The sequence below is a fragment of the Globicephala melas genome, chromosome 1 (assembly GCF_963455315.2).
Source record: "Globicephala melas chromosome 1, mGloMel1.2, whole genome shotgun sequence".
NCBI classification, from domain to species: Eukaryota; Metazoa; Chordata; class Mammalia; order Artiodactyla; family Delphinidae; genus Globicephala; species Globicephala melas.
This window is the reverse complement of record NC_083314.1, coordinates 38,638,503-38,663,928: the sequence shown is the minus strand read 5'-3', so window position 1 is coordinate 38,663,928 and position 25,426 is coordinate 38,638,503. Positions and strand designations below refer to the sequence as shown.

General features: G+C 43.4%; 1 protein-coding gene across 15 annotated transcripts in view; it reads right to left on the bottom strand.

Moving 5' to 3' along the window:
- Positions 1–24,389, bottom strand: part of HHAT (hedgehog acyltransferase) — a 360,564-nt gene extending 336,175 nt beyond the window's left edge. For 6 of the 15 annotated variants that reach the window (XR_009563044.1, XM_030872941.2, XM_060294435.1 and 3 more), the window contains exons 1-3: positions 23,957–24,046; positions 10,500–10,633; positions 118–185 (exon numbers count right to left, since the gene is read on the bottom strand). Coding sequence is in view for 14 of the 15 variants with exons in the window: in XM_030872941.2 (XP_030728801.2) it covers positions 118–185; positions 10,500–10,590 (159 nt within the window). In the remaining variant the exon portion in view is untranslated. Of the gene's footprint in view, positions 1–117; positions 186–10,499; positions 10,634–23,508; positions 23,645–23,880; positions 24,053–24,243 lie in introns of those variants that run through there. The other 9 variants (XM_060294444.1, XM_060294462.1, XM_060294417.1 and 6 more) reach the window with 8 other exon arrangements.
- Positions 24,390–25,426: the final 1,037 nt, after the last annotated feature.

The window sequence follows — 25,426 nt, the reverse complement described above, 5'->3', positions numbered from 1 at the left end:
TTAATGTCCAGTCGTTGCTGAGTACTATGGCTGGGTCAATGCCAAATACAAAAGTGATGCAAAACACTGAAACCGGGTTTGAAAATGGAAAAGGTTTATCACTGATCCACTCTGTACCTTCTTTAATCCTCCAAATAAAGTGTCAGTGTCCAGGTCAAATTCTTGGTCCAGTTCCTCTTCATGTTCTGACAAGAAAAACAGTGTGCATTAGTCACGAATCCAAATGAAACTGGGCTTGGTGTAACAGGAGAGGTACCAAAGGAAACTGGAATACGTCCTGGAAAAGCTGCCCGTGGACTGAGCTACAGGCATGGAAACATGTCACACTCCTTCATTTCTGTGACCTCATTTCCTGGAAATACATGGTGGGGCTGATGGAAATGTCCCTTTAATTTGTCATAAGGGTCACAAAAGGAGAGGGATTAAGCGCAAAAGCTTCCAGCACAAGGAAGCACAGGAGGGATGAGGGCAAATGCCCCGCTTGTACAGATGGTGAAAAAAATTTTTAAACAGACCATGCCACAAAATGATGGTGATCATAGCCCTGTGATATAAAGCTAACAAGATTATTGATGGAATTGTATAATGGTAATATATGTGCTTATAAGTAAACAGTACAATTGGTTTAAAACAAAAAATATTTTAAAATCTTATTCAAATACTTCCTAAGGGTGAACAATAACCAGGCGCGGTGTGAAATAGTAGGAGTAACGCAGAACACGATTGGCAAGACTTTTGCTCTCCTGGGACTTACTGTACACTGGATGAGAGAGACAAACAAATAATAAGAAATTACAATGGTGCTGAAGAATGCCATGATATGGGAGGTAAGGAGTGCTGTGGGGGTTGAGTCTGGGGTGTCTTATTTGATGTCAATAGGCAGCTGGATGGGCATGGACAGAGCTCAAAACAGCGCCTCAGTTGGAGGTAAAGACTTAGGAGTCCCCAGGGTAGTAATGAAGCCTCCAGAATGACTGAGATCACCCAAAAGGGCACAGACTGCATAGACATAGACAAGAAAAGAAAAATCCAGTGCTCATCGGACCAACAAACATACAAAAAACACAGAGGACCACAAAGGAGCTACCCAGAAAGATCAAAGGAAAACCAGGAGACAGTGCGTCACTAAAACATAATCGTGAAATGATGCTGGTTTCAGAGTAGGATCAAAGGGCAGATTTACACACACTAGATGCAAACAGCACCCCCAGCCTCAAACCCCAGGCAACACTGCCCCCAGGAAAAGCACAAAAGGGAGGCTCATCGAGTCCTGGGGCCCAGTGTGCCACAGGGCGCAACTCCAGGTCACATTCACACTGAATTTCTTAAGGTCCAGGAGGTGCTGTGGCTGTGTGTGATTGCCCTGGTCCTTTCTGTTACAGCTGCACACAGGCCACGTTGTGTGTGTGTGTGTGTGTGTGTGTGTGTGTGTGCGTGTCTGTGTGTGTGCGCTGTGCTGTACACAGACTCAAGTTCCAAGGGAACAGCCCACAAACAAGCAGCAAGCTATTACAATCCAACAAAGTAACAGGTCTCTCTGAACACTAACAAAAACAAGGGGGGAACCTCTCTGCTTTCCTGCCTCCTCTGTTTTGGCTTCACTTTCCTACAAAGTGCAACCTCCAGAAACAACAGAATTATGCAGAATTGAAACAAAGCAAAAACATGAGTGCTTCTTTTTTAAAAGGGTACATTCCAAAGCCGTGAAGTTTACAAGCTAAGCAGCTGACTCCCCCAAATTAGGACACATCTCCCTCTAGTGGGAAAGAGGAATCGTATGCAGACATGAGAATTAAGATGAAATCCTGTCTGGCGCTGTCCAGTGGAAATACTATCTGAGACACATTTATAATTTTAAAGTTTCTAGTAGCCACACTTTAAAAAAATAATTTTTCAAAGTGAAATTAATTTTAGAATATTTTATTTACCCTAATATGTCCAAACATTATTTCAACATGGAATCAATATTAAACAATTATTAATGAGTTATTTTACATTCCTTTTTCTTACTAATTCTTCAAAATTCCATGGACACATTATCCTTACAGCACATCTCAATTTGAAGTGGCCACATTTCAAGAGCTCATTAGCCACGTGCGGCTATAGCAATGGACAGTATGGTTCTACACCAAAACCCTCCCTCAGCTTTTGGAGAATTCCTACCAATCACCCTTCTCTGATTTCTTGACACAAACAAATGCTGTATGACGTACATTTAAATTACAACTTAGATCCTTTCATGATACTTTGGTGATCTCTGTCTTCAGATCGTCTTGAATTAGCTGAAATGCATTGCTATAGAATTTGGTAGAGTTCTACCAAAGTTTGGTTGAATTCTACCAAATTTGGTAGAATTTGGTAGAACGGAAGCTGAGAAACTGTAGCAGGAGATCTTTCCGTGAAGGGTGACGACCCTCAGAACTTCTCTGATTATCCTGCTTAGGTGAGGACCCCACACCCTCACCCTTTGGGCAAGAACGAGATTTCATCATAATTCACATTCCCTCAAGCAAGAGGACGCTGCAAATGGAGAGAAGCCTTCTCTACCTGAGCACTTTTCTCTGCACCACACAGGCCTGACTGTGGGCAGAGCCAGCCCTTTCTTCGAGGTGCCCTGGTTCCACTTCCCCAAATTCAGCGCTCCACAAAACTGCCTGAGAGCAGAGAAATGAAGCAGTTTCTGCTGATGAGCCCTCAATACTACGTCAGCTGTTGATTCTTCCCCTGCCCTCCACCACCAACCACCACCCAACAATGGGATACATCAAAGCCCCATTCCACCTGCTGAGTGAGAGGGTTCGCATTTCAATCGCCAATCAGCTGTGGTGGTAAACCGTTCACTTAAAGCCTCTAACCTACCTACCCTTTCACCCTCAACAGTGTGATGGGAAATCAATTCCAGTGTGGGTAGGGGTAATTAGAGGGAAGGGGAGGGACACACACACACACACACACACACACACACACACACACACACACACACACCCTCGTCTGATACAAGCCGCTGTCGGGCACATGCACACCCAACCGTGGCCCAATATACCAAATATATCAATATACCAAATACATATGAGGTGGATTGAAGAATAAAGGCTAAACTTACTGAGACTACAGTAAGATGGACATTCTCCAATAGAAAACGTGTTAATTGGCACAGCCTTCCTGGAGAACAGTCTGGGTTTATCTATCAAGAACCTTAAAAACATTCATGTAGTTTGACTCTATACTTCCTCTTCTGGAAATCCTTCTGAGAAAAACAATCAGGTATGATAAAACAGTACAAATAGATTCCTCACAAAATAAATGAGCTAAGCATTCAACTCATGAAGTTGGAATGAAGGAACAGAGCAAACCCAAAGAAACAATAAGGAAGGGAATAATCAGATAAGGGCAGAAATCAATGAATTGGAGAACAAAAAGAAACAATTGAGATATCTAACAAAGCTGAAAAGATTAATAAGATCTCTAGCACAATTGATCAAAGGAAAAAAAAGTAGGACGGAGGGAGTGAAGGAGAAGATGTAAATAACAAAGTATACAATGAGAGAAAAGCCAACTAGAGAAACAACAAATTTTTTCTAAGGTAAGTATTACAAACCACAATATACTAATCAAGTTGAAAACCTCCATAAAATGCATAGATCGCTAGAAAGCTACAAAATGTCGAAATAGGTACAAGAAGAAAGAAATTTTGAACATAAATCAATAGTAAGCTGAAACAGTAGGCCATGACTTCCCTTTCCAGATGCTTTTCCAGGTGACCTCCTATCACCAATGGTTTTCACTGATGAGAATTCAACTGTTTTCATTCCAAGAACTGCGTTAAGCTGATACGAATGACAAAAATACATAGCCCTCTTTTACGCAGAGGCATTAATTCTTTCAAGGTTACTGCGTGACACATTGCATCTTTCCTCAAATTAAGTGCAATCAGAGAGACATAAAAGTATTTCTACATGTTCTAAACCATAAGACACAAACTTAATGGAGCAGGTTTGGATTAGCCACAATACTGCGGAATACCAGGGGAGAGGTCACCAAGCATAGAAGATCACCACTACCACCACCACCCCACCCCCAAGCATTTCCATATGACTTTGACACACTCTATGTAGACTCTTAGAAGAGCTGAGTGGAAGAAGGGCTGTTCTGTTCAGTCCCTGCTGTGGATTTACCAAGAGATCCCTTGTGACTAGGGCTGTTATAATCAGTCTGCTGCTGTCCCTAATGGTCAGACCACCCTGCTACTGCTGATGGGGAAGAGAGCAGTGAATGAGATGCCTGCTCTGTGCCCAGAGAAAGCAGCCGTGTAAGTGCCCACCCGTGGCATTCCACTTAACGAATAAGTTCTGAGCCTCTAGTATGTTCTAGGCCCTATATTTGCTCCAGAAACAAACACCCAAAAAAGTTCACAGAAGAGACAGTTTTCCCAGTGGATCTACTTCCATAATTGGGTTAAGTGGCACTTTTTCCTGAATGAGATAGTAAGACGTGGAGCAAAAGAAACTCAACATTGCGTTAAACACGCTTTGGCAAGGCAGGGGGATCTGGCTTCCATGAGCTGAATGGAAAAAGGAATAGAGAAATAAGACACTTCTTGGGAGCGGCCACTTTGGCAATGGTATTAAGAGAAAAAGCCTGAAGGATAAAAGAAGCTCCAGGCTAGGGTGTGGTCAGTAATAAATCAAACAGGATGACAGCCGCTGGATCAACTGAGATGCAGAAAAGTTCTGTATTCTCCACAGAAGGATCCCCTCCCACCTCCATCCCAGTAGCTTTCACCACATAAGAAGGAAAAATTTTGTTCCAGTGGGATAAAATTTTAAGGTTTGAACTTTTACAGTATAATGGATAAAAGGGCTTCTCCTATAAAGCAAGCTGCTTTAGGAAATTAAATTATCAATAAATACGAGTGGCAGAATAGAATAAAATATTGGGTCTAGAGTTGGACAAACCTGTTCCATTATTTATTAGATGTGTGGCCTTAGACAAGTTATATTTTTCAACCTCAGTATCCCCATCTGGGTAAAGAAGTATAACACCCATTGTGGTAGAGAGACTCCAAAGTTGGCCACCATCAATTCCTTGTCTCCGTGTCTATGTGCACAGCTCCAGCCATAAAAAGCCATAGTCCTTCCTCCCCTTGACTCTGGACTGGCCCTATGATTTGCTTTGACCAATAAGTGAGGCAGAAGTGACCTACTCAACTTCCCAGATTGGGCTTTAAGAGATCTGCAGCTTCTGGTTTTACACACATGCAATACTCCTTCTTCAAAGCCATGTGGAGAACCACATACAGAGAGCCACAGCATTCCAGTTGACAGCCTCCAGCGGAGCTCTTGGCTTATAACCAGTCATGTGAGTCAGCCATCTTGGACGTTTCAGCCTAGCTGAGCCACCAGATAATTGCAGCCCAGCAACAACACACAAAGCAGAAGAACTGCCCAGCTAAGTCCAATCCAGATTGATTAAAAACAAAGTCTCACAGAACATGAAACGCCATCAATGTAATCCATCAAAACAACAGGCTAAAGAAAAATTACATGAGCATATCAGTAGATGCACAAAAAGCATTCGAAAAAATCCGACACCCATTTATGACTCAAAACTCCCAGTAAACTAGAAATAGAGAGGACCCTCCTCAACTGAGTAAAGAACACGCACAAAAACCTACAGCTAACATCATCCTTAATGGTGAGTAACTAGAAGCTTTCCTGCTCAGATCAGGAAAAAGGTAAGGATGTTCCCCCTCATCACTCCTTCTCAACACTGTACTGGAAATCCTAGCTAATGCAGTAAGAGGAGAAAATGAAATATAAGGTATACAGAATGGGAAGGCGGAAACAAAACTTTCTTTGTATGCAGATAACATGATTGTCTATCTAGAAAAACCAAAGAATCGACAAAAAAAACTCCTGGAATCAATAAGCAATTATGGCAAGGTTGCAGGAAACAAGGTTAATATATAAAGGTCAGTCGCTTTACTATATATCAGCAATGGGGCTTCCCTGATGGCACAGTGGTTAAGAATCCGCCTGCCAATGCAGGGGACATGGGTTCGAGCCCTGGTCCAGGAAGATCCCAGATACCACGGAGCAACTAAGCCCGTGCGCCACAACTACTGAGCCTGTGCTCTAGAACCCACCAGCCACAACTACTGAGCCCATGTGCTACAACTACTGAAGCCTGCGCGCCTAGAGCCTGTGCTCTGCAACAAGAAAAGCCGCCACAATGAGAAGCCCGCACACCACAACGAAGAGTAGCCCCCGCTTGCTGCAACTAGAGAAAGCCTGCGTGCAGCAATGAAGACCCAACACAGCCAAAAATAAATAAACAAATATATATCAGCAATGAACAAGTAGAATTTGAAATTAAAAACAACAGCACCCCCCAAAATGAAATATTTAGGTATAAATCTAACAAAATATGCATGTTATATATGAGGAAAACAACAAAACTCTGATCAAAGAAATCAAAGAAGAACTAAATAAATGGAGATATATTCCATGCTCATGGAAAGACTCAATATTGTCAAGATATCAGTTCTTCCATACTTGAGCTATATATTCAATGCAACCCAAATCAAAATCCTAGCAAGTTATTTTGTATATATCAACAAACTGATTCTAGAGTTTATATGGAGAGGCAAAAGACCCAGAACAGACAACACAATATTGAAGGAGGAAAACAAAGTCAGACAACCAGTACTATCCAACTTCAAGACTTACTAAAAAGGTATGGTATGCAAGACAGTGTGGTATGGGTAAAAGAACAGACAAAGAGATCCATGCAACAGAATAGACAGCCCAGAAACAGACCCACATCAATATACACAACCAATCTCTGACAAACAAGCAAAGGTAATACAGTGGAGCAAAGACAGCCTCTTCAACAAAAGGTGCTGGAACAAATGGACATCCACATGCAAAAAAAAATGAATCCAGACACAGACTTTACACCCTTCACAAATGGACATCATAGATCTCAATGTAAAATGCTAAACTATAAAACTCCTGGAAGATAACATCAGAGAAAATCTAGATGACCTTGGACGTGGCAATGACTTTTTAGATACAACACCAAAGGCATAATCCGTGAAAGAAAAAAATTGATAAGCTGCCTGTGTTAAAATTTAAAAGTTTTGCTCTATGAAAGACACTGTAAAGGGAATGAGAAGACTAGCCACAGATTGGAAGAAAATATTTGCAAAAACATATCTTATAAAGGGTTATTATCTAAAAGATACCAAAAACTGTTGAAAATCAACAGTGAGAAAATGAACAATCTGATTTTAAAATGGGCAAAAGTCCTCACCTGACAGCTCATCAAAGCATGTAGATGGCAAACATATGAAACTATGCTCCACAATACACATCAGGGAAATGCAAATTAAAACAATAACAAGACACCACTACACACCTATTAGAATGGCCAAAATCTAAAACACCGACAACACCAAACGCTGACAAGGATGTGGAGCAACAGGAACCCATTGCTGGCGGGAGGGCAAAATGATACAGCCTCTTTGGAAGAAAACTGGCAACTCTTTGGAAGAAAGCTGTTTATAAAAATAAACATACTCTTAACATACAATTCAGCCATTGCTCCTTGGTATTTACCCAAAAGAGCTGAGAACTTATGTCCGTACAAAAACCTTCACATGGATATTTATAGCAGCTTTATTCATAATTGCCAAAACTTGGAGGCAACCAAGATGCCTTTAAGTAAGTGAATGAATAAACTGTGGTACATTCAGACAATGGAATACTGTTCATCACTAAAAAGAAATAAGCCACCAAGCCATGAAAAGTCATGGAGGAACCTTAAATGCATATTAAGTGAAAGAAACTCACGTGAAAAGGCTACATACTGTATGATTCCAACTATAGGATACTTTGAAATAGATAAAACTGGGAATTCCCTGGGGGTCCAGTGGTTAGGACTCTGCACTTCCACTGCAGGGGGCCCAGATTCGATCCTCGGTCAGGGAACTAGGATCCCACAAGCTGTGCAGGGCGGCCAAAAAAAAAAAAAAGTTTTTTAAAAACTGAAATAGGTAAAACTATGGAGATGGTAAAAAGATAAGGGGTTGCCAGTGGTTAAAGGGGAGGGAGGGATGAACAGAGCACAAAGGATTTTTAGGGCAGTGAAACTACTCTGGATGACACTATGATGATACCAAGAATGCACCCTACTATAAACTGTGGACTTTGGATGATAATGATAAATCAATACAGGTTTGTCAATTGTAACAAACTGTATCAACTCTAGCGCAAGATGCTATAGTCAGGGAGGCTGTGCTTGCCAGGGGGCACTGAGTGCATAGAAGCTCTTTGTATTTCCTGCTCAATATTGCTGTGAACCTAAAACTGCTCTTGAAAAAACAGTCTATTTAAAAGGAAAAGAACCTCGCAGAACAGTGAGAGATAATAAATGGCGGTAGTTGTTTTAAATCACAAAGCTTCAGGATGGTTTGTTAGGTAACAATGGACAACTATCGCACCCATTTTATGGAAAAGACTGATGATTAACAGCTAACACCCATTCTTTCTTTCTTCCTCTATAATAAAACCCTTTGGTTTAGCTGGGAAAAAGATGGCCTCCCGAGCAAAGATTACATTTAGTAGTTTCCCTCATTGTTGATATGGCCACGGACTAGGTTCTAACGAACAGCGCATGAAAGAATACGACATAAGCAACTTTCAAGGTTATGCTCTAAAAGAAGAGAGGGTCTGCCCTCCCCCTTCCCTTGCATGCTTCCTGCTGGGAAAAAAGCGAACATGGCAGCTGGAGTTGGAGCAGCCATCTCACGTCATGAGGTGGAACCATATGTCAAGGATGGCAGAGGAACATAGTAGAAGGAGCCAGGGTCATGGATGCTATCCAGACACCATACCAGCCCTGACCACAGTTATTCTGGAGGCTGTGTTTCTGCAGCCAAGCCTATCTTCTAAATAACACACCATCTCACAGGGCTGCTGTAAAGATAGAATGAGACAGGGTACATAAAGTACCTAACAGGGTGCCTGACAAAGACCAGGTGAGTTCCTTGCACATGGGCCCTGAGAGCTCAGAGGCTCCAGCCAGGGAGCCTTGGACAGCCTTGACCAAACAGTCTTCATCTACTTTATTTATTTATTTGCGGTACGCGGGCCTCTCACTGTTGTGGCCTCTCCCGTTGCAGAGCACAGGCTCCGGACGCACAGGCTCAGCGGCCATGGCTCGTGGGCCCAGCCATACTGTGGCATGTGGGATCTTCCCTGACCGGGGCACGAACCCGTGTCCCCTGAATCGGCAGGCGGACTCTCAACCACTGCGCCACCAGGGAAGCCCCCTTCATCTACTTTAGATGGTCAGTCTCTCCCATGGCTTTGAGCGGGACATATGTAGAATGCGGGCTAAGCTGATCCCAGTGACGCAAATCAGTCCCAGTGATCCACAGCGAGGCAGCTGCTGGGGGCGCAGCACTGTCAGCTGTGCTTCCCAAAACCTACCTTTGCCATTTTAAGTGACCACAATTACTTTCAGCAAACTCCCCTGCCTTCAAGATAAAGTCCAGACTCCTCGGCCAAATGAATACACAATGTCATTCACAATCTATCTCGCTCTTTGATCTAAGCTCAACTCTTACCGCTCTCCCTCCCCACACTACACTCCAGCCCTCCTGAGTGGTTTGGGGTTCCCAGATCATGCTGTGTTTTCTCACACCCCAATGGCATTGCACATGCTGGTCCATTTGCCTGCAAACACATCTCTGTCCACAGAGCCTCTGCCCCTTTCTCTACTTGGCTGACTTCTGTTCTTCCTTAAAACAAGGCTCACCATCACCTCTAGGAAACTGTCCCTGACTACGGAAGAGATCACTCATGGACCCTCCAAAATTCTTTCTTCCATTCTTCCCCAGTATGGGAAGTTTTATGTAGCACACGGCCACCAAGCTAACGACAAGATTTCCCAGCCTTCCAGCTGTGGCCAGGGAACTCAGTGCTGGCCAACTGGTGTGAGCAGAAGTGACAGGGCAATGTTTATTCCAAGCTGCCCTTAAAGGAAAGGAGGGTTCCCATGCCCCTTCCCATGGGCTGGCATGAGGACTTGGTAATGAGTCCTCTTCAACATGTCCACAAAAGCACTGTGGACAGCAGAACAAGAAGAGTAAACAGTCCGGGCCTCCATGTGTCTGAGAGGAGTAATAGCGAGAGAGAAGTTAAAGAGATTACTGCTAATTATGAACGCAAATCATCTCCATGGCCTTCAGTAGCCATTGAATCAAATCTTCTTATTACAGAAGACCAGCCACAGGATCCCCAAAAGATCCAGGATTAGGGTGGAAAACTCCACGACTCAGGTCATTGATTCAAACTGTCCAAGACAGGAGGAAAGCAAAGCAGAGCTCAAGTCACCCCGAGCCCATGAGGCTACCTTCCTGAATCTTCCACCTCTGAGCACTCCCTCCTCCATCTTTCTTTCTTGATACAAGTTTAGAAAAGTTGGGGCCTTACCTCTGGAGACTTTGTAAACTTCATAGAAAGAATAGAAGTGGAAGCCTAGGGAAGCAAATAGGTAAAAAGACAGTTCCCATCGGGGCAGCATTGCTCCTTGTGACAAAGGGTCCCGTGGCCCACGCTGAGAGTTTCTAGGAAGAGAAACAGAAATAAAAACATTAAACCATAAACATGACACTAGAGGACAGAATCTTACTTGTTCTCCCAGGGACCCATCACTATTCAAGGGGATACAGACATAACCCTCCTCCTATGACACCTCCTCCTGCCATGACCTTATCCCACCTGCATCGCATCGCATCACACACACACACACACACACACACACACACACACACCCTGCCTGCCCAGGGTGGGCAGGTCTTTCCTTATGAGTTCCCACAGCCCCCCATCTGTCTCCCATCACAGTGTACACCAGACACTTCTGTTCTCATTGCCTGCCACACCTGTCTCCCCCTGTGGAGTGGACCTTTAGAGAGTAGGGACCATGATCTCTGAGTCCCAGCACCTAGCACAGGACGTGGAATGTAGCAGGAAAGGACTACTAAATATTCCACAAATAAATAATAAATTATTATTCAAAAGCCTGAATAAAAGAAAAGCACGAATCATCTCCAAACCTCTTCTAAGCCAACAGCATTAACCTCCTTGTTCTCCCCTTCAAATGTCATCCCATAGTTGTTTATAAGAATGGATTAATAAAGCCACTCTGTCTTCCATCTTCTGGGCACTTCTTAAACAGAAGTTAATAGCCTACTAGTTGCCCACCCTGTATATGCAAGCTCCCTTCTTACACAGCAATTGAATTTCTATCTGAACACATGGTTGCTGAGCTCGACTCTACAGTGTATTCAAGTGTGGACATTTGAATAGTTCTGGCTCTGAGGCTGTGGTCATCCCCTTCCTGCTGGGTGGAGTTGGAACAGCCACCTTTGGACCAAGAGGTAAAAGCCACATAGAAAAACAAGACAGAGGCGCCTCGGTCCCTGACTGCATGTACCACCCCACCTCAGCCCCACCCCCAAAACTGCCCTGAACCTCTTATATCTGGACGATTACATGAGAGAGAAATGCACCCCCAGGATATTTAAGCCTGTGCTGTTCTCCATCTCTCTGTTATGGCTGCCATGTCTATATGCTAAGTAATAAAGCAGGTAACAGAAAGTCCTAAAATGCTGTAAATTAAATGATCAGTTCCCAAATAACAAAGAGTTAATGAAATGTAAACCCTTTTATGGCCCTCATTGCTTTACTTAAACCTCTCAAATATGTCTCACTGTGGATGTCAAATTAAAACAGGAGCAAAATTTTAAGCCCCAAGCAAGCATTTCTATTATGTGACAGTAACGCCAAAAATCAGAATTCACACATGAGCTCGTTTTACCTTCACAGCAGCCAGGTGAAGTAGGTGGAGCAAGGGAGGTAGGCATTTACAGATGAGGAATGTGAAGCACGGTGAGGTCACACAATCAGAAACAACTGAGCCAGGGCTCAAATGCAGGTCTTGGGACCATTGGGTCCCCACCCCACTGCTCAGGTACAGCCACCAGCCCCATTACTGCCAGTTCACAGGGTTACTTGTCCTTAGGGCCTGGCTCGGAATCTTCCACACACAAACTCCTTTCTTCAGGCTACAGGGAGACGCAGCAGGAAGGGATATAAACTTTAGCTTTTGTAATAGGGAAGACCAAATCTGACTCCATGTTGGATCTGTTTTGTTTAACTTTTAACCTTTGTATTCTATTGCATTTGCTACAAGTTAAAAATATTGCCTATAGCCTGAAACATACAGGAGAGCCCATTCTCAAGGCTCTGACCTTTAATGGTATAATACTTTTTCGTTCATATAGAGATAAAACGTTGCAGGACGGAGAATAACATTTGTCTTGTTGGAGGTTCACAGGAACATCATAACCATCTGACCTACATGGACAGCTGCAAGAACAAAGGATCCTGACACTAAGATGTTTGCAACAACCAGCCATACCCTCTCTCCTTTCACTATAAAAGAAACCTGAATTCAAATTCAGGTAAGATGGTTCTTTGGGACACTAGTCCACCATCTTCTCAGTCTGCTGGCTTTCCGAATAAAGTTGCTATTCCCTGCCCCAACACCTTGTCTCTCAATTTATTGGCCTGTTGTGTGGTGAGCAGTACGAGCTTGGGCTCAGTAACACCTTCATAAAATATGAGGTCAGAAATCAGTGGTCCTAGAACCAGAGGACCCTCTGGTCATTACCTAAAAGTTGCCAAGCCAGTCTAGTCTGAGTTTCTCCTGCAGATCTCCTAAAAAATCCAGAAGCAGCCACTCATGCTCTCAATCCCAAGCTCTCTAAGCCCTAGTACTCCAACAACGCCTTCTCAGGTTCCCCTACTACTTTTCAGAGCCACTTCTAACTTCATATATTTCTAGTCACACTTTATTTTTAAATACCTGGCATCTCCTAGAATATGTTAAGATTTCTTTCTGGAACTTTGTAGGAATATAGTAATTTTCAATTTACTGGGAAGTGAATTTCAACCTCTGGGTTTCGTATTGTCTCTCCTTTCCAAGGATGTTGGTATTACTATATTGGATGACTTTCCTCAATTAGCAAAGAGCTGAACCCCTCTTGAAATGCTACTAAATTTGAACATAAATAATCTTGGAGATTAAATCAAAGTTCCTGAAGTCCTGCTCTTTTGAACCTTTTCATGGACATTCTCCTTCTAGGACAGTTCCCCTGAATTAGTGATTTAACTGTCAGGACACTAGAAAACTCAGCGTTATAACATTTTCCTTTTTGATGCTGCGCTTAGCTACAGTGTATATGTTTTGCAGACATATACACAAAGTTACATAGTAATAAACAACAAAGCAGCAGGGCTGTGTCCTCATATCTAAAATCTGGGGACTGGACCAAATAGCCTCCTACTGACAGCATATCAGGGAGAGATGCATCAGGGAGAGATGCAGACCTAGGGGAGACCGGGCTCCGCCGCTGACTGGCTGAGGAATTTAAGTGGATCACAACTTTCCAGATACGTTTCCTCATAGAGTTATTGAATGGATTAAATGTAAAATGTTTACCCAGGGCCTGGCACAGAGCAAGCACTCAATGAACATTAGCTAAGATCTGTCCAGCAGGACCAGTTAGTAAATTTAACTCATCAGGAGCTTACCTAGCCAGAGCCCTGGTTTCCTTCCAGAATTGATGACAGCTAACTGACCTTCCATGGGGAGAGGGGGTGAGCATCCTACCTGCCGCTGGGCCTTCTTCAGCTGACCGGCATCCCCAGAATTCTCTCCAGTTTCTCATCCCCATCCTCTCCCCACATTCGACCCAAGGCCACCCCAGACAGCTAACAACCTGTCCTTGGGAGCCACCTGGAGAGCTTTCTGACCACTGTCTCTTCTCACCACCTCTTTTCTTAGCCCCAAAGGAATTATATACAGTCCTCACTTTTCTTGCCTCATCATTCACAACCCCAGGAATGTGACCTCAAAACACCACCACCACACAGACACCCACCTGTCCTTCTTAACAGATCTTTCTTCCTTAATACTTCTTTTCAACTCTTGTCCACTTATCTCAAGAAAATTCCTCTCCCCAGTGTTTTCCCCCCTCCCTGTTCATTTCAGCTGTGCACTCAGAGAGCCAATCAGAGTAGATATGTTTTAAAGGATTCAATGACACAACACAAAGCTGTACCTTTGGGAATGTAACTAGAACTTTTTTTTTTTTATGTCCAAACCCATAAACGTTTCTAAAAACTCTCTCAGAGAATTCTCAAGTTTCCATGTCTCATTTTCTAAACACGCTTATGTTCTTCTTTAGGCATAAGCTACCACGATGAAATCAAAGAAGCCCTTACTCAAATGTGTAAGTAATGCCTCTTTTCTGTTTTTCATGCATAAGATTCAGTCCTGCAGCAACATTATCAGCTAAGTGGGCATCCATTCGATAGCCTAGAAACTCGTCACCATTTGCAACATGACTTCTATAGGAAACAGCCAATCTACAGCAACACAGCCTGTTCTTAAGTAGGAGACTACCTGATCGATCTATATAAAGGAGGTTATAGTACTGATATGTGAGAGCTAAGGCGGGTTGCTGGGATGTCTGATGGGGAACATGTGTCTGAGAACACTTCCACTTTGGTGGGAATACTGGTCAGGACTGTGAGGAAGAAATAAATGGGGACAGTTTAGGAGCCAAGTGGCAGAGGGTCTTAAACATATATGATGACAGGCTCGGATCTGATTATGTGAAGAAATCTCAGGCTTGTGAGCCAGCACATTTAATTTTTTCATGAAGCTTCAGGAAGAAGCCCCTTGACACAGCAGTAGAGACTAAAGGCAGGGAGGTCGGCGATTCAGGCTCTCGGTGGGAAGTGGAGAGAAAGTGCTAGAACCAAGCAACAGAGAGGAGGGAAAATTAAGTTGCACCTGGCACCAAGTTAGTCCAGGAGGCATGGGGCGGGGGAGAGGAAAATAAAAGACATAAAATAGCATCTCCAAAGCTGTCAAGACTACAGTGTCTCAAAGCTGAATATTATTGATGAAGGTGAGAAACGGGCACAAAGTGAAGACAGAGGAAAAATGCATTTAAGATTAGGTCTTGGAAGAAAATCATAGCAGAGGTTTCCCTGGGATTAGGGGAAAGAAGTCAAACTGGAGGAACAAGATTCCTCTACCCCCATACTGGGTATAAGAGCCCCAAGCTGGGTATTTCCAAAAAGTATTATATTTATCTGGGAACTGTAGAACTCAAGCGGCCCACATAATAAAATCTTAGCTGGAAAACGGCAAGAATTCCTCAGCTTAGAGGGATTTTTCTATACTGAAGCAATGTACATTTGCATTCACATTGTAATTTAACATTCCACCTGCTTTCAAAGATGCCATCCACTCTCATTCTCACCAGGAGGGCTAACTGTTAGCTCTTTTTTCAGGAATCAGAATCTTGCTCAGAGAAAAGACAGGATCTGCCCAAGGATCCAGAGAAGCCAGCAATGGAGCAGAAAAGAGAACCCAAGTTCCCAACTCCACTCTCTTAGGCAGAAATCCTGTTCTTTACTCTTGGCAGAAAAGTATAGCTCACTATGCCAGAGCCTGAAGTGTGCATACACATAACTTCTGTAAGATGCTTTTCCCCAGTAACTTCCAATATCTTTTCAAAAGTCTTTTATCTGGGCTTCCCTGGTGGCGCAGTGGTTGAGAGTCCGCCTGCCGATGCAGGGCACACGGGTTCGTGCCCCGGTCCGGGAGGATCCCACATGCCGCGGAGCGGCTGGGCCCGTGAGCCATGGCCGCTGAGCCTGCGCGTCCGGAGCCTGTGCTCCGCAACGGGAGAGGCCACACAGTGAGAGGCCCGCGTACCACACACACACACACACACAAGTCTTTTATCTTTAGTGTTGATAAATACAACACATGGATTCCAACACTCCCACATTAAATTCTTTTCTGCTCCTCACCCTTGATATTTAGCGCTAAATGGGCTATCACCAAACACTCCCACGCACCAGAGGACTTTAAAACGGCACCCGCAGCATGAAGCTAACAATCTCCAGTGCCATCACCATCATCACTCCCAACTAACTACACTGAAATTTTTCTCTGAGTTTTCCCAGAGTTTAGCAACAGCTGTACTACAATAAGTAGTATTTACAGATTACCTATGCTGAGAAAGCACTTTACAAGTATTCTTTCATTTAATCTCCATAACAACTCTTTGAGGTTGGTACTTCTGGTATCCTCATTTAACACAAAAGATAACCAAAGCCCAGAAGGATCAAGAAACCTGCCCCAAATCACACAGCTAGTAAGCAGCAGAGCTTAGATTCATACTTACCAAGTCTAATTCCAGAGCCTTCTCTCACCCACCTCCCTATTCTTACAGAGTTCACAGGATTCATTTTTTCAACATCTATGACAAAATCAATTCATTGGGAAAGCTAGAAGATAATATAAGCTATATACATGCAAAAGAATTTAAAGTTATGTATAACGTAGATACACCCCAGGAGGAAAATCAACTAGATGTACTCAAAATACACATGAAACATCTAACTCGTACGTTCCTTAGAAGATTTACTGAAGAAGACAAACTAAACCAAACCAATTTACCTCGGAAATAAGAGGGGAAAGTCAGGAGTTATATAGAGGTAAGGACTGAATAAAATGGAAATAGTTCTAAATTTAGGAACAAATGAGCACTCTGGAAACCACAAAGTAATAACGTAAAAGGAACTCATGCCCACTGAAATGACAATGGCTTTGAAGAAAAGAAAATATAATAGTAGAGCAATATTCTAGCACATCTGGAAAAGATGTTAGGGGGCTTTTGCTCTTTTCCAGGTAGAATTTGATGAAACCTATTTTGCAAAATATAAATTACATGACTTTCACCAGGAAAACCAGGCCCAGATTCATCGTGTCTTCTCACAGTACAGTGTTCTCCAAACCCTGCTTAAGAGTCTTACAAAGAGTCTTATTCTTCTACCCACGTGATACTACGGAGAAACGCTTTTCCACACCCAGAAAGCCTTCACCAACGCACTGGAATGATCAGCTAGATTGACGAGGTCCATTGGGCTGGGCAAAAGTCTAATTACAGAATATTTAAAAATACATGTCACTACTTCTAAATATGCACCAAATGTTATGTATCACTGTGCAATGAACTATCCCGAAACACAGTGGCTTAAAATAACAAGATCTATTCTCTCTCGTGATTCTATGGGATGGCAATCTGGGCAGTTCTTCTGCTGATCTCACCTGGCATCACTCGTATGACTAAGTCACTGCATGGCTCAAGGAAACTGGGGAGGACAACATGATCTCACCCACATGCCTGGCATTTTGTGCCGGCTGTCAGCTAGATGCCTTACTTCTCCTCCATGTGGGCACTCATCCTCCAGTAGGCTGGACCCTTCATAGCATGGTGGCTTCAGGGTCTTAAAAGAACAAAGGCAAGAGGTGCAAGGTCTCTTAAGGACCGGTTCCAGAATTCAAAGAACATTTTATTGGTCAAGAGCCCAGCCCAGATTCAAGGGGGAAGAGACAACAGCTTCCATCTCTTTACTGGATGAACAGCAATGGCACCTAAAAAAGGGGCGGGGACGTAGCTTACCATACCAGTATGTTAGAACTCCTAATAAATAAAATCTGGAAAGTTAGTGGGAAAACTACATCTCATAGTAGGTCTTTATTACATAAAATGTCACAAAGGTTGAGAGAGATGTATATTTTAAAGAATTACGTTCTCAAATCAAAATTTCAAAATCAATATTGTCATCTGGTCTAATCTCCAGCCAGTTTGGGAATTCCTTTTACAATAACCTACCTGACCACTTCCAGCAACACTGCAAGGCAGGGAAACTCTGTTTCTAAGAAGTTCTTATTGTTATCATCTTTTTTTTTCTTAAACTGAGTCAAAATCTGCCCCTCTATTTCTAAAAAACGTTCTGCTACTAGTCCTATTGTACCTGCAGGAACTAAAAGCACGGAGGCCGGATAGTATGATAGTTTAGAGGATGGCTCTGGAGTCAGAATGCCAAAGGCTGAATCCCAGCTTTGCTACTTTCTAGCTGTGTGACCCAGCACAAGTTGCATGACCTCACTGTACCTCAATGTCCTTACTTATGAAATAGAGATAATAACCCTCAGAGAGTTGCTGTGAGGATTAAACGGGTTTACAAAGAGATAGAATCTTACCTTGGCCATTGTAAGCTCTAAAATGCTCATTCTTGTTGTGTTTAATATTACTGCTACTATTAAGTATACTGAAAGGCTTAATTATTCTTGCCAATCATACTCCTTCAAATATTTAGAGATAATTAATGCTACCCGCTCCATCCCAAGCCCTCTTCCAGGACAAACCCCCATGCTTCCTTCAATCATTTCAGTGGCTTGCTTCCCAGACCCTTTCCCATTCTGTCAGTTATCTCTTTATAGTATAGGTACCTAAAGCTGAACCCAAAATTCCAGCTGTGGCAGAGCAAGAGTAGGACAAGACCATCGTCTCTCTTCTTCCGAAGCTATACTTCAAACAGTGAAATCTTAGACTCATTCCTGCATTCGACAGATATCAGTGAGCTCCTACCGAAGATCAGGAACTGCACTATTTGTGAAGGCAAAATACAAAGATTCTGTCTGTAGGATCCCGCAAATACAGCTACCCCAGAAACGTCCATGCCCTAATCCCTGAACATGCAAATATGTTACCTTACATGGAAAAGGGACTTTGCAGATGTGATCAAGTTAAAGATCTTGAGATGAGGACATTATCCCTGATTATCTATGTGGGCCCATGTAATCACAAGGGTCATTCTAAGAGGGAAGAAGGAGGGTCAGAGACAGAGAGGAGATATGATGATGGAAGCAGAGGTTAGAGTGATAACCCTTTGAGGATGGAGGAAGGGGCCGAGAACAAAGGAATGGTAGAGGCAGAGAACAGCAGCAACGAAGAAAGACACCATTCCTCTGCCTCGCCCCCCACCACTCCAAGCCTCCAGAAGGAATGCAGCCCTGCCACCCCATCGTGGACTTCTGATCCCCAGAACTGTAGGTAATCAATTTCTGTTGTTTGAAGCCACTAAGTTACAGAAACTAATATGCTACCCCTGCCCTCAATTAGCTCATGGCCTAGTGGAAGGAAAGTACCTAATTAAAGGGATTTATCTAAAACATCAGAATATTTTAATCTAATTGTTATAAACTTTAAAAACTTAAACTGCAAGAAAATGAAACCTGAAAACAAAAATTTTGCATTCAGTTCTCAACTTAGCATTTTTTTTGGCTTCTGTCTCACACTGATATCAATCTTAATATCAAACATAACTCTTAAGTCCTTTTATATGAACTGCCCTTAAGCCAGATCTCTGCTGTTAAAGATTGGCAGAAACGGAGTCAGATTTATAAGCCCCTAGTTCAGAAAAGCTACTGGTGTGATATTGTATCCTTTCCCCGGAAAATTCTCAACCTATTTTAAGCCTGTTTAATCACCAAGAATCATGCCCACCACATCTTCCACTCTCCAGATTAGGGGCATCTTGAGTGAATCAAATTTCTTAATAATATATTTTAAGTAAACTTTGTATTAAAGTATGCTTAAAGAAAAAAAAAATGTAAGGCTTTCAAAAAGCAGACTCACGCCAGGAATTACTGCTCAGATGAAAAACTGAATGCCCCTTCTGTTCTTTCCTTATAACTCCACTAAAGGTGACCACTAGCCTGACTCCTAACGCCCTAGTTTATTTAGTTTTGCCCATCTTCGGACTTCAAAAAAAAAAAAAAATGGAATCACATAGCTCTTACTCTTGTCGTGTCTGCCTTCTTTTGGCCCCACTTTATATTTGTACGGCTCATCCGTGTTGTGTATAAAGCAATACTTTGTTATTCTTATTACTGTGGCGTATACCATTGTATAAGCAATTTACTTAGGCTTTTGTCCATTCTACTCTGGATGAACCCACGGGTTGTTTCCCACTTGGGGCTATAAGGAATAATACGGCTCTGCATATACTTTTACATGTCTTTCGGTACAAATACACCTGTCTTACTGCTTAGTGTTTATCAAAGAATGATAGAAACTAAACAGTAAACTAGGTCATAGGGGATGTGTATGTTCGTCTTTAGTAAATGATACTGCAAAACAATTTCCAAAAGTTACACTAATTTTCATAACAATCAGCAATGTATGAGAAGTTCAGGTTTTCCATATCCTAACCAATACTCAGCACTGCCAGGTTTTTGGGTTTGTTTTCTGTTTTTAGCCACTCTGTTGCGTATAGAGTGATATCCCATTGTAGTTTTCATTTGCATTTCCCTAATTACTAATGAGGTTAACCACTTTTTCATATGTTTATTGGGAATCTGGAAATCTTTTGGGGAAGTGACTTGCCCGTTCTTCTACTGGGCTTTTTCTCAATGATTTGTAAAAATTATTTCTACATTCTGGGTATGAGTCCTTTATGGGATATAACTATCACAAATACCTTCACCCATTCTGTAGCTTGCCTTTTCACTCTCTTTATGGAATCTTTAGATGAACAGTAGTTCTTACCAATATTTTCCTTTATAACTACTGCTTTTTGTGTCCTCAATAAACCTTTGTCATAAAGGTGTTCGACTTTGCTTTCTTCCAGAAGCTTTCTTGTTTTAGATTTCACATTTAGGTGTATGATGTATCTTGATTAATTTTTGTGTATGGGGTGAGGTAGATGATCAAAATTCATCTTGTCCATTTGCAATATCCAATTGGCCCAGCATCGTTTACTGAAAAGGCTGTCCTTTCTCCAGAGCACTGCAGCGCCACTTCTCTCATAAATCAAGAGACCTCATACATGTGAGGCTGTTCATGGATTCTCTACTCAGTTCCGTGGCCTGTCTAGCACTGCGCCAACACCACGCCGACAAACTACGTACAGTACTATCTATTAGCTTGAGTTTTCCAATTTTGTTCTTTTACTTAGATTTTCTAGAATTTCCAAATATATTTTAAAATGGGCTTACTATTTTTGGAAAAAATCTGCTGGGATTTTGATTGGGATTATACTGAATCCACACATTTATTTGTAGAGCAATGACTTACCCTTCATTATTTTAAAACTTTAAATTCTCTCAGTAATGTTTTACTTTGCAAAGAATTTTTATCACAAATGCATGTTGAAGTTTATCAAGTAGTTTTTTTCCTTTATTCTGTGACTGTGGTTAAATTATTTATTGATTTTCTAATGTTAGACAAAGTTTACATTCCTGGAATAAATCCAACTTGGTCATGGTTTGGTATCCTATAAATATAGGTATAGGTCACTAGATTTGATTTACCAATACCCATTTTAGGGCTTTTGCATCTTTTCTGTGAGAGTTTGGACTATAGTTTCTTGTAACCTCCTTATCAAGCTTTAGTAACAAGGTTATGCTGGCCTTATAAAAGCAGTCAGGGAGTATTCCTTCTTTTTCATTTTTTAAAATGTTTGTAATATTGCACTAGTGACACCATCGAGGCCTGGAAATTCTGCTATGAAAAGATTTTTAATTACATATTTAATTTCTTTATAGATATGGAACTATACAGATTTTCTAGTTCTTATGTCTTATGAGGTATTTTATTGAAAAAACTTGTCCATTTCATCTGAATTTTCAAATGTATTACCATAAAATTGTTCATAATAACATCTGAAGATTTTTTACATGTCTGTAGGATATGTAGTGATAACTCCTTTTTTCTTCCCTGACACTGGTAATACCATACACCATTGGAGGGAGGGAAGGGAAGATGGTCATGCATTATATGACACAAATAAATCCACTATCGCTGGAATATTCTCCAGCAGAATTACGCACAGAAGGAGCAAGAGAGGTAGAGCATGTAAACAATCCAGCAATTCTCTCTCAACAGCTTTTATCATCACAAACAACCGTGCACCTGCGGAAAAGGAGACACGAACTGAAGGAGAAGGGAACAGCCATTAGTAACGCTGTAGGGTGGCCAGCAAGAACGTGGAGGAAGAAAAACCACCACTGGCTGGGTTTGTAATCTCGATACCCAGCCCTCCACCCACAAGATGTCCATAGGCAGAATTCAGGAGGCCATGAACTTAAATTTCTTTTCTCATATGTCTGTATTTTCACGAACCTCTAACTGAAATTCAGGATTTCATTTGATTGTAAGTGCGAAGAGCAAATCACACTAGTAAGAGCATTTCTGGTGACTGTCACCAATAAGTGTCACAAATTCTGTCATACTACAGTGCAGCTGTTGCAAATACTGCAAAACATCATTTACATGGGCATCACTACTTTGAAATTCTGAGACTTACCTGATACAGTCCTGAATTTTGTCACTTAATGCACTAATCAAGAAAAAAAATACTATTATAAATGTTGGGGGGTTTACACTATTTTGATCACTGTTTCAATATAATTTGTAACTCTATGTACTTTGAAATGCCTTTTAAAAATTGGCTTCCCCAGACTCCAAAGAAGTCCATGGCACAAAAAAAGGGTAAGGAACCCCTACAAAGAATCAAGGATCTCACCCAAGCCATGGAACTCCCAGGCAACGGTTAAGGAGCACTTCCCTTTGGCCAGGCCCTGGCCTGGACGAAGACACACAGATGAGTAAGGCTCACCCTGGCTAGTCCCTGACATTACCTTCAGAGCTCCCACCAACATCTAGCCACCCACAAAATGACTGCTCTCTCTAAAGACTTGGCCTTCACTCTAAGTTAGTCTATATAACTTACTTCCCAAGGAGGGGGCAAAGTAAACAGCAGATAAAGCATAGGCTTTGACCCAGAAAGAGGAGTGCAAAACCCCATCCCAGCACTTACTTTCTGTGGCTCTGGCATCTAAGTATTCCTTTCTTCTGCTGTGAAAAGGGCTAACACTAGGTATCCTTCCCAGTTATTGCAAGGTTTAAAAATAATGGATTTAAAGCACCTGACAAGCACATCGTCCCCATCACTATTAGCTGAATCTTTCAAGTCAGAACTGACTGTTCCTATCCAACACTTAATCACAGTTAGGGGCTGCCACTGAGAAAGGAGGGAGACAAATTATAGGAAAGGCGGAACATGAAGAATGAAAGGGAAAAAAAAATCATACTTATTCTTCAAATTCCAGTATAAAAACGACCCCCTCCTCAGGAAAGCCTTCCCTCTCCTCGTGTTCCCATAGCACTTATCACATGGAAGTAAACTCCTAGCTGTGCGAATGAATGAAGGAGGAATACAAATCAGAAAAGGACAGAAGCAGTGAGTCGCACCCCCATATAATGTAAACCACCGAGGATACCAACTGGCTAGCCTGACTGCCCTGATCCAAGAGCCACGAAGCAATGAAGCAGCACATTTCTTACCACCAGTGCTATCCATCCTAGTACCTCTCCCGCCCACTTTGTAGGGCTTGAGAGGAGGAGGGCCTTTCCACATCAAGACTGATGCCACCTAAAGGCCACAGGTAGAAGAAAAGAGGGAAACTGAGTCCGGAGAGTAGAAAGCAAAAGTCTCTAACTTTGGGGGTCACTGGAGCCGCAGCAGTCAGGCAGGCGCACTTCTAAGATCGCCAAGGGGACCAGCGTCCACACTTCCAGCAACAGTGCCAGAAACTGGAGACGAAGCCAAGGATGGGGGACGCTGGCAGGGGCGTGAGCGGACTCGGCCGGCCGGGGGTGGAACGCAGCCTTGACCCGGGCGCACGCCCCCCTCACCCCCCCCACCCACCGCCTTTGTCTTCGCTCCTCTGCCCCGCCCTCGGGCGCGCACGCAGGAACGGGAATTGGAAACAGAAAGCGTATCGGGCGTTTCTTTTTCTCAACCGAGTCAGTCGAAGCAGAAAGTCAACACCTAACTTCCCGAGGACCCGCTACGATCACCAGCTACCAACCTCCGGGCTGTCCCGGGTGGCGGCAGCGTTGGTGACGCTCACGCGCGCCCCGAGTTCCCAACAACCCTCTCCGCACCTCCGAGCCGGCGGCGGCGGCGGCGGCGGCGACGGGCTTCCCGGGAAGCCGCCCTCTTCCCCGGGAGCGGCGGTTGGAGAACCAGCCCCGCGCGCGTCCTCGGAGCACGTCCCCGCCGCCACCGTGCCCGCGCGCGCCGCTCCAGGCCGCCGGGCTCGCAAGCAGGCGGCGCCCCGGGAGCGGTGGCGAGCAGGCCGCGCGGCTGGAGGGGTCCCGCAGGAGGACTGCCCGCCACTCCGCACCCGGAGCGCCTGGCGCCGGCCCGCGGAGCCCCAGCCCCCGCTCACCCATGGGCCCCGGTGCCTGCGTCCAGCAGCGCACGGACCTCTCCACCCCAGTTTGTTAATTGCAGGCCTGGGGCTGCAGGTTTGGGAGCGGAAGTCACCTGAAGTCCAGCCCCAGTGGTCCCCACGTACTTTGTACGCGAAAGGAGGTAGCTCGGTGGGGTGGAAAGAGGGCGGGCCTTGCCGCTCCGGCGGCTTCTGGAGCTTGCTGTGTGAATTTAGCCCCTGTGAGCCTCCTTGTCCTTCTCTGTAAAGCGGAAATAAGCCTCCCGGCTTTCCTGGAGAATTAGAGTGAAGACCAAATGGGATGAACTTCATGAACTGTAAAGCAGCTTACAAAGATGATCAGCACTGCAAAATGTATATCAGTGATTTTGAATAGGTCGTAAAAGAGTGGAAGATCTGAAGCTGCCTTGGACCGTGACTTTATGCCAGGTGTTACTCAGAGGCCTCCAACGCCAAGGCTGCCAGAGTTCCACAGACTTACCTGGGCAGGAGAATCACCTGGGCTCTTGTTAAAACCGCTGGCACCTGGATCCCTCTTCAAACCAAAAGAATCAGACTCCCCAGGGGAGGGATGTTTCAGGTGGTTCTGTGGTCAGGTGAACGTGGACAACTCTGCGTTAGGCAGCAGGAAAATACAGAGGCTGTGCTCAAAGTTTATTCTAGCAGTCATTGAAATAGTCCAGGAGATTATTTTTCTGATCGCAAAATTCTCTAGGAAACCAGAATATAAACTCTGAGGACAGGAACTATCTCCTCGTTCAGCTCCCACCATCCGCAGCCCCAACACAGTACAGGATGGTGTTAAGTAAGCAGGTGTAAATAAACTAGTCCCAGGTAGGAGTGCCAGATGTAGCAAATAAAAATACAGGATGCCCAGCTAAAATTGAATCTAGTCTCAGATGAACAATGAATACTATTTTTTTAGTATCCGTGTGGCCCATGCAATATTTGGGACATACTGATGCTTTTTTAAAAAAGTATTTGTTGTTTATCTGAAATTCAGATTTAATTGGGCATCCTGTATTTGATCTGGCAACCCTCACCTGAAGGGTTTGGCAGAGGGAGGGACAGAGTAAGAACTCTCACTACTCAGGTAGTGTCAGACTCAGGGACAGGAATGAGATAACTCCTGTGTTATTTCTAAATGACACTATTGGACAATAATGTAGGTTCACTGTCA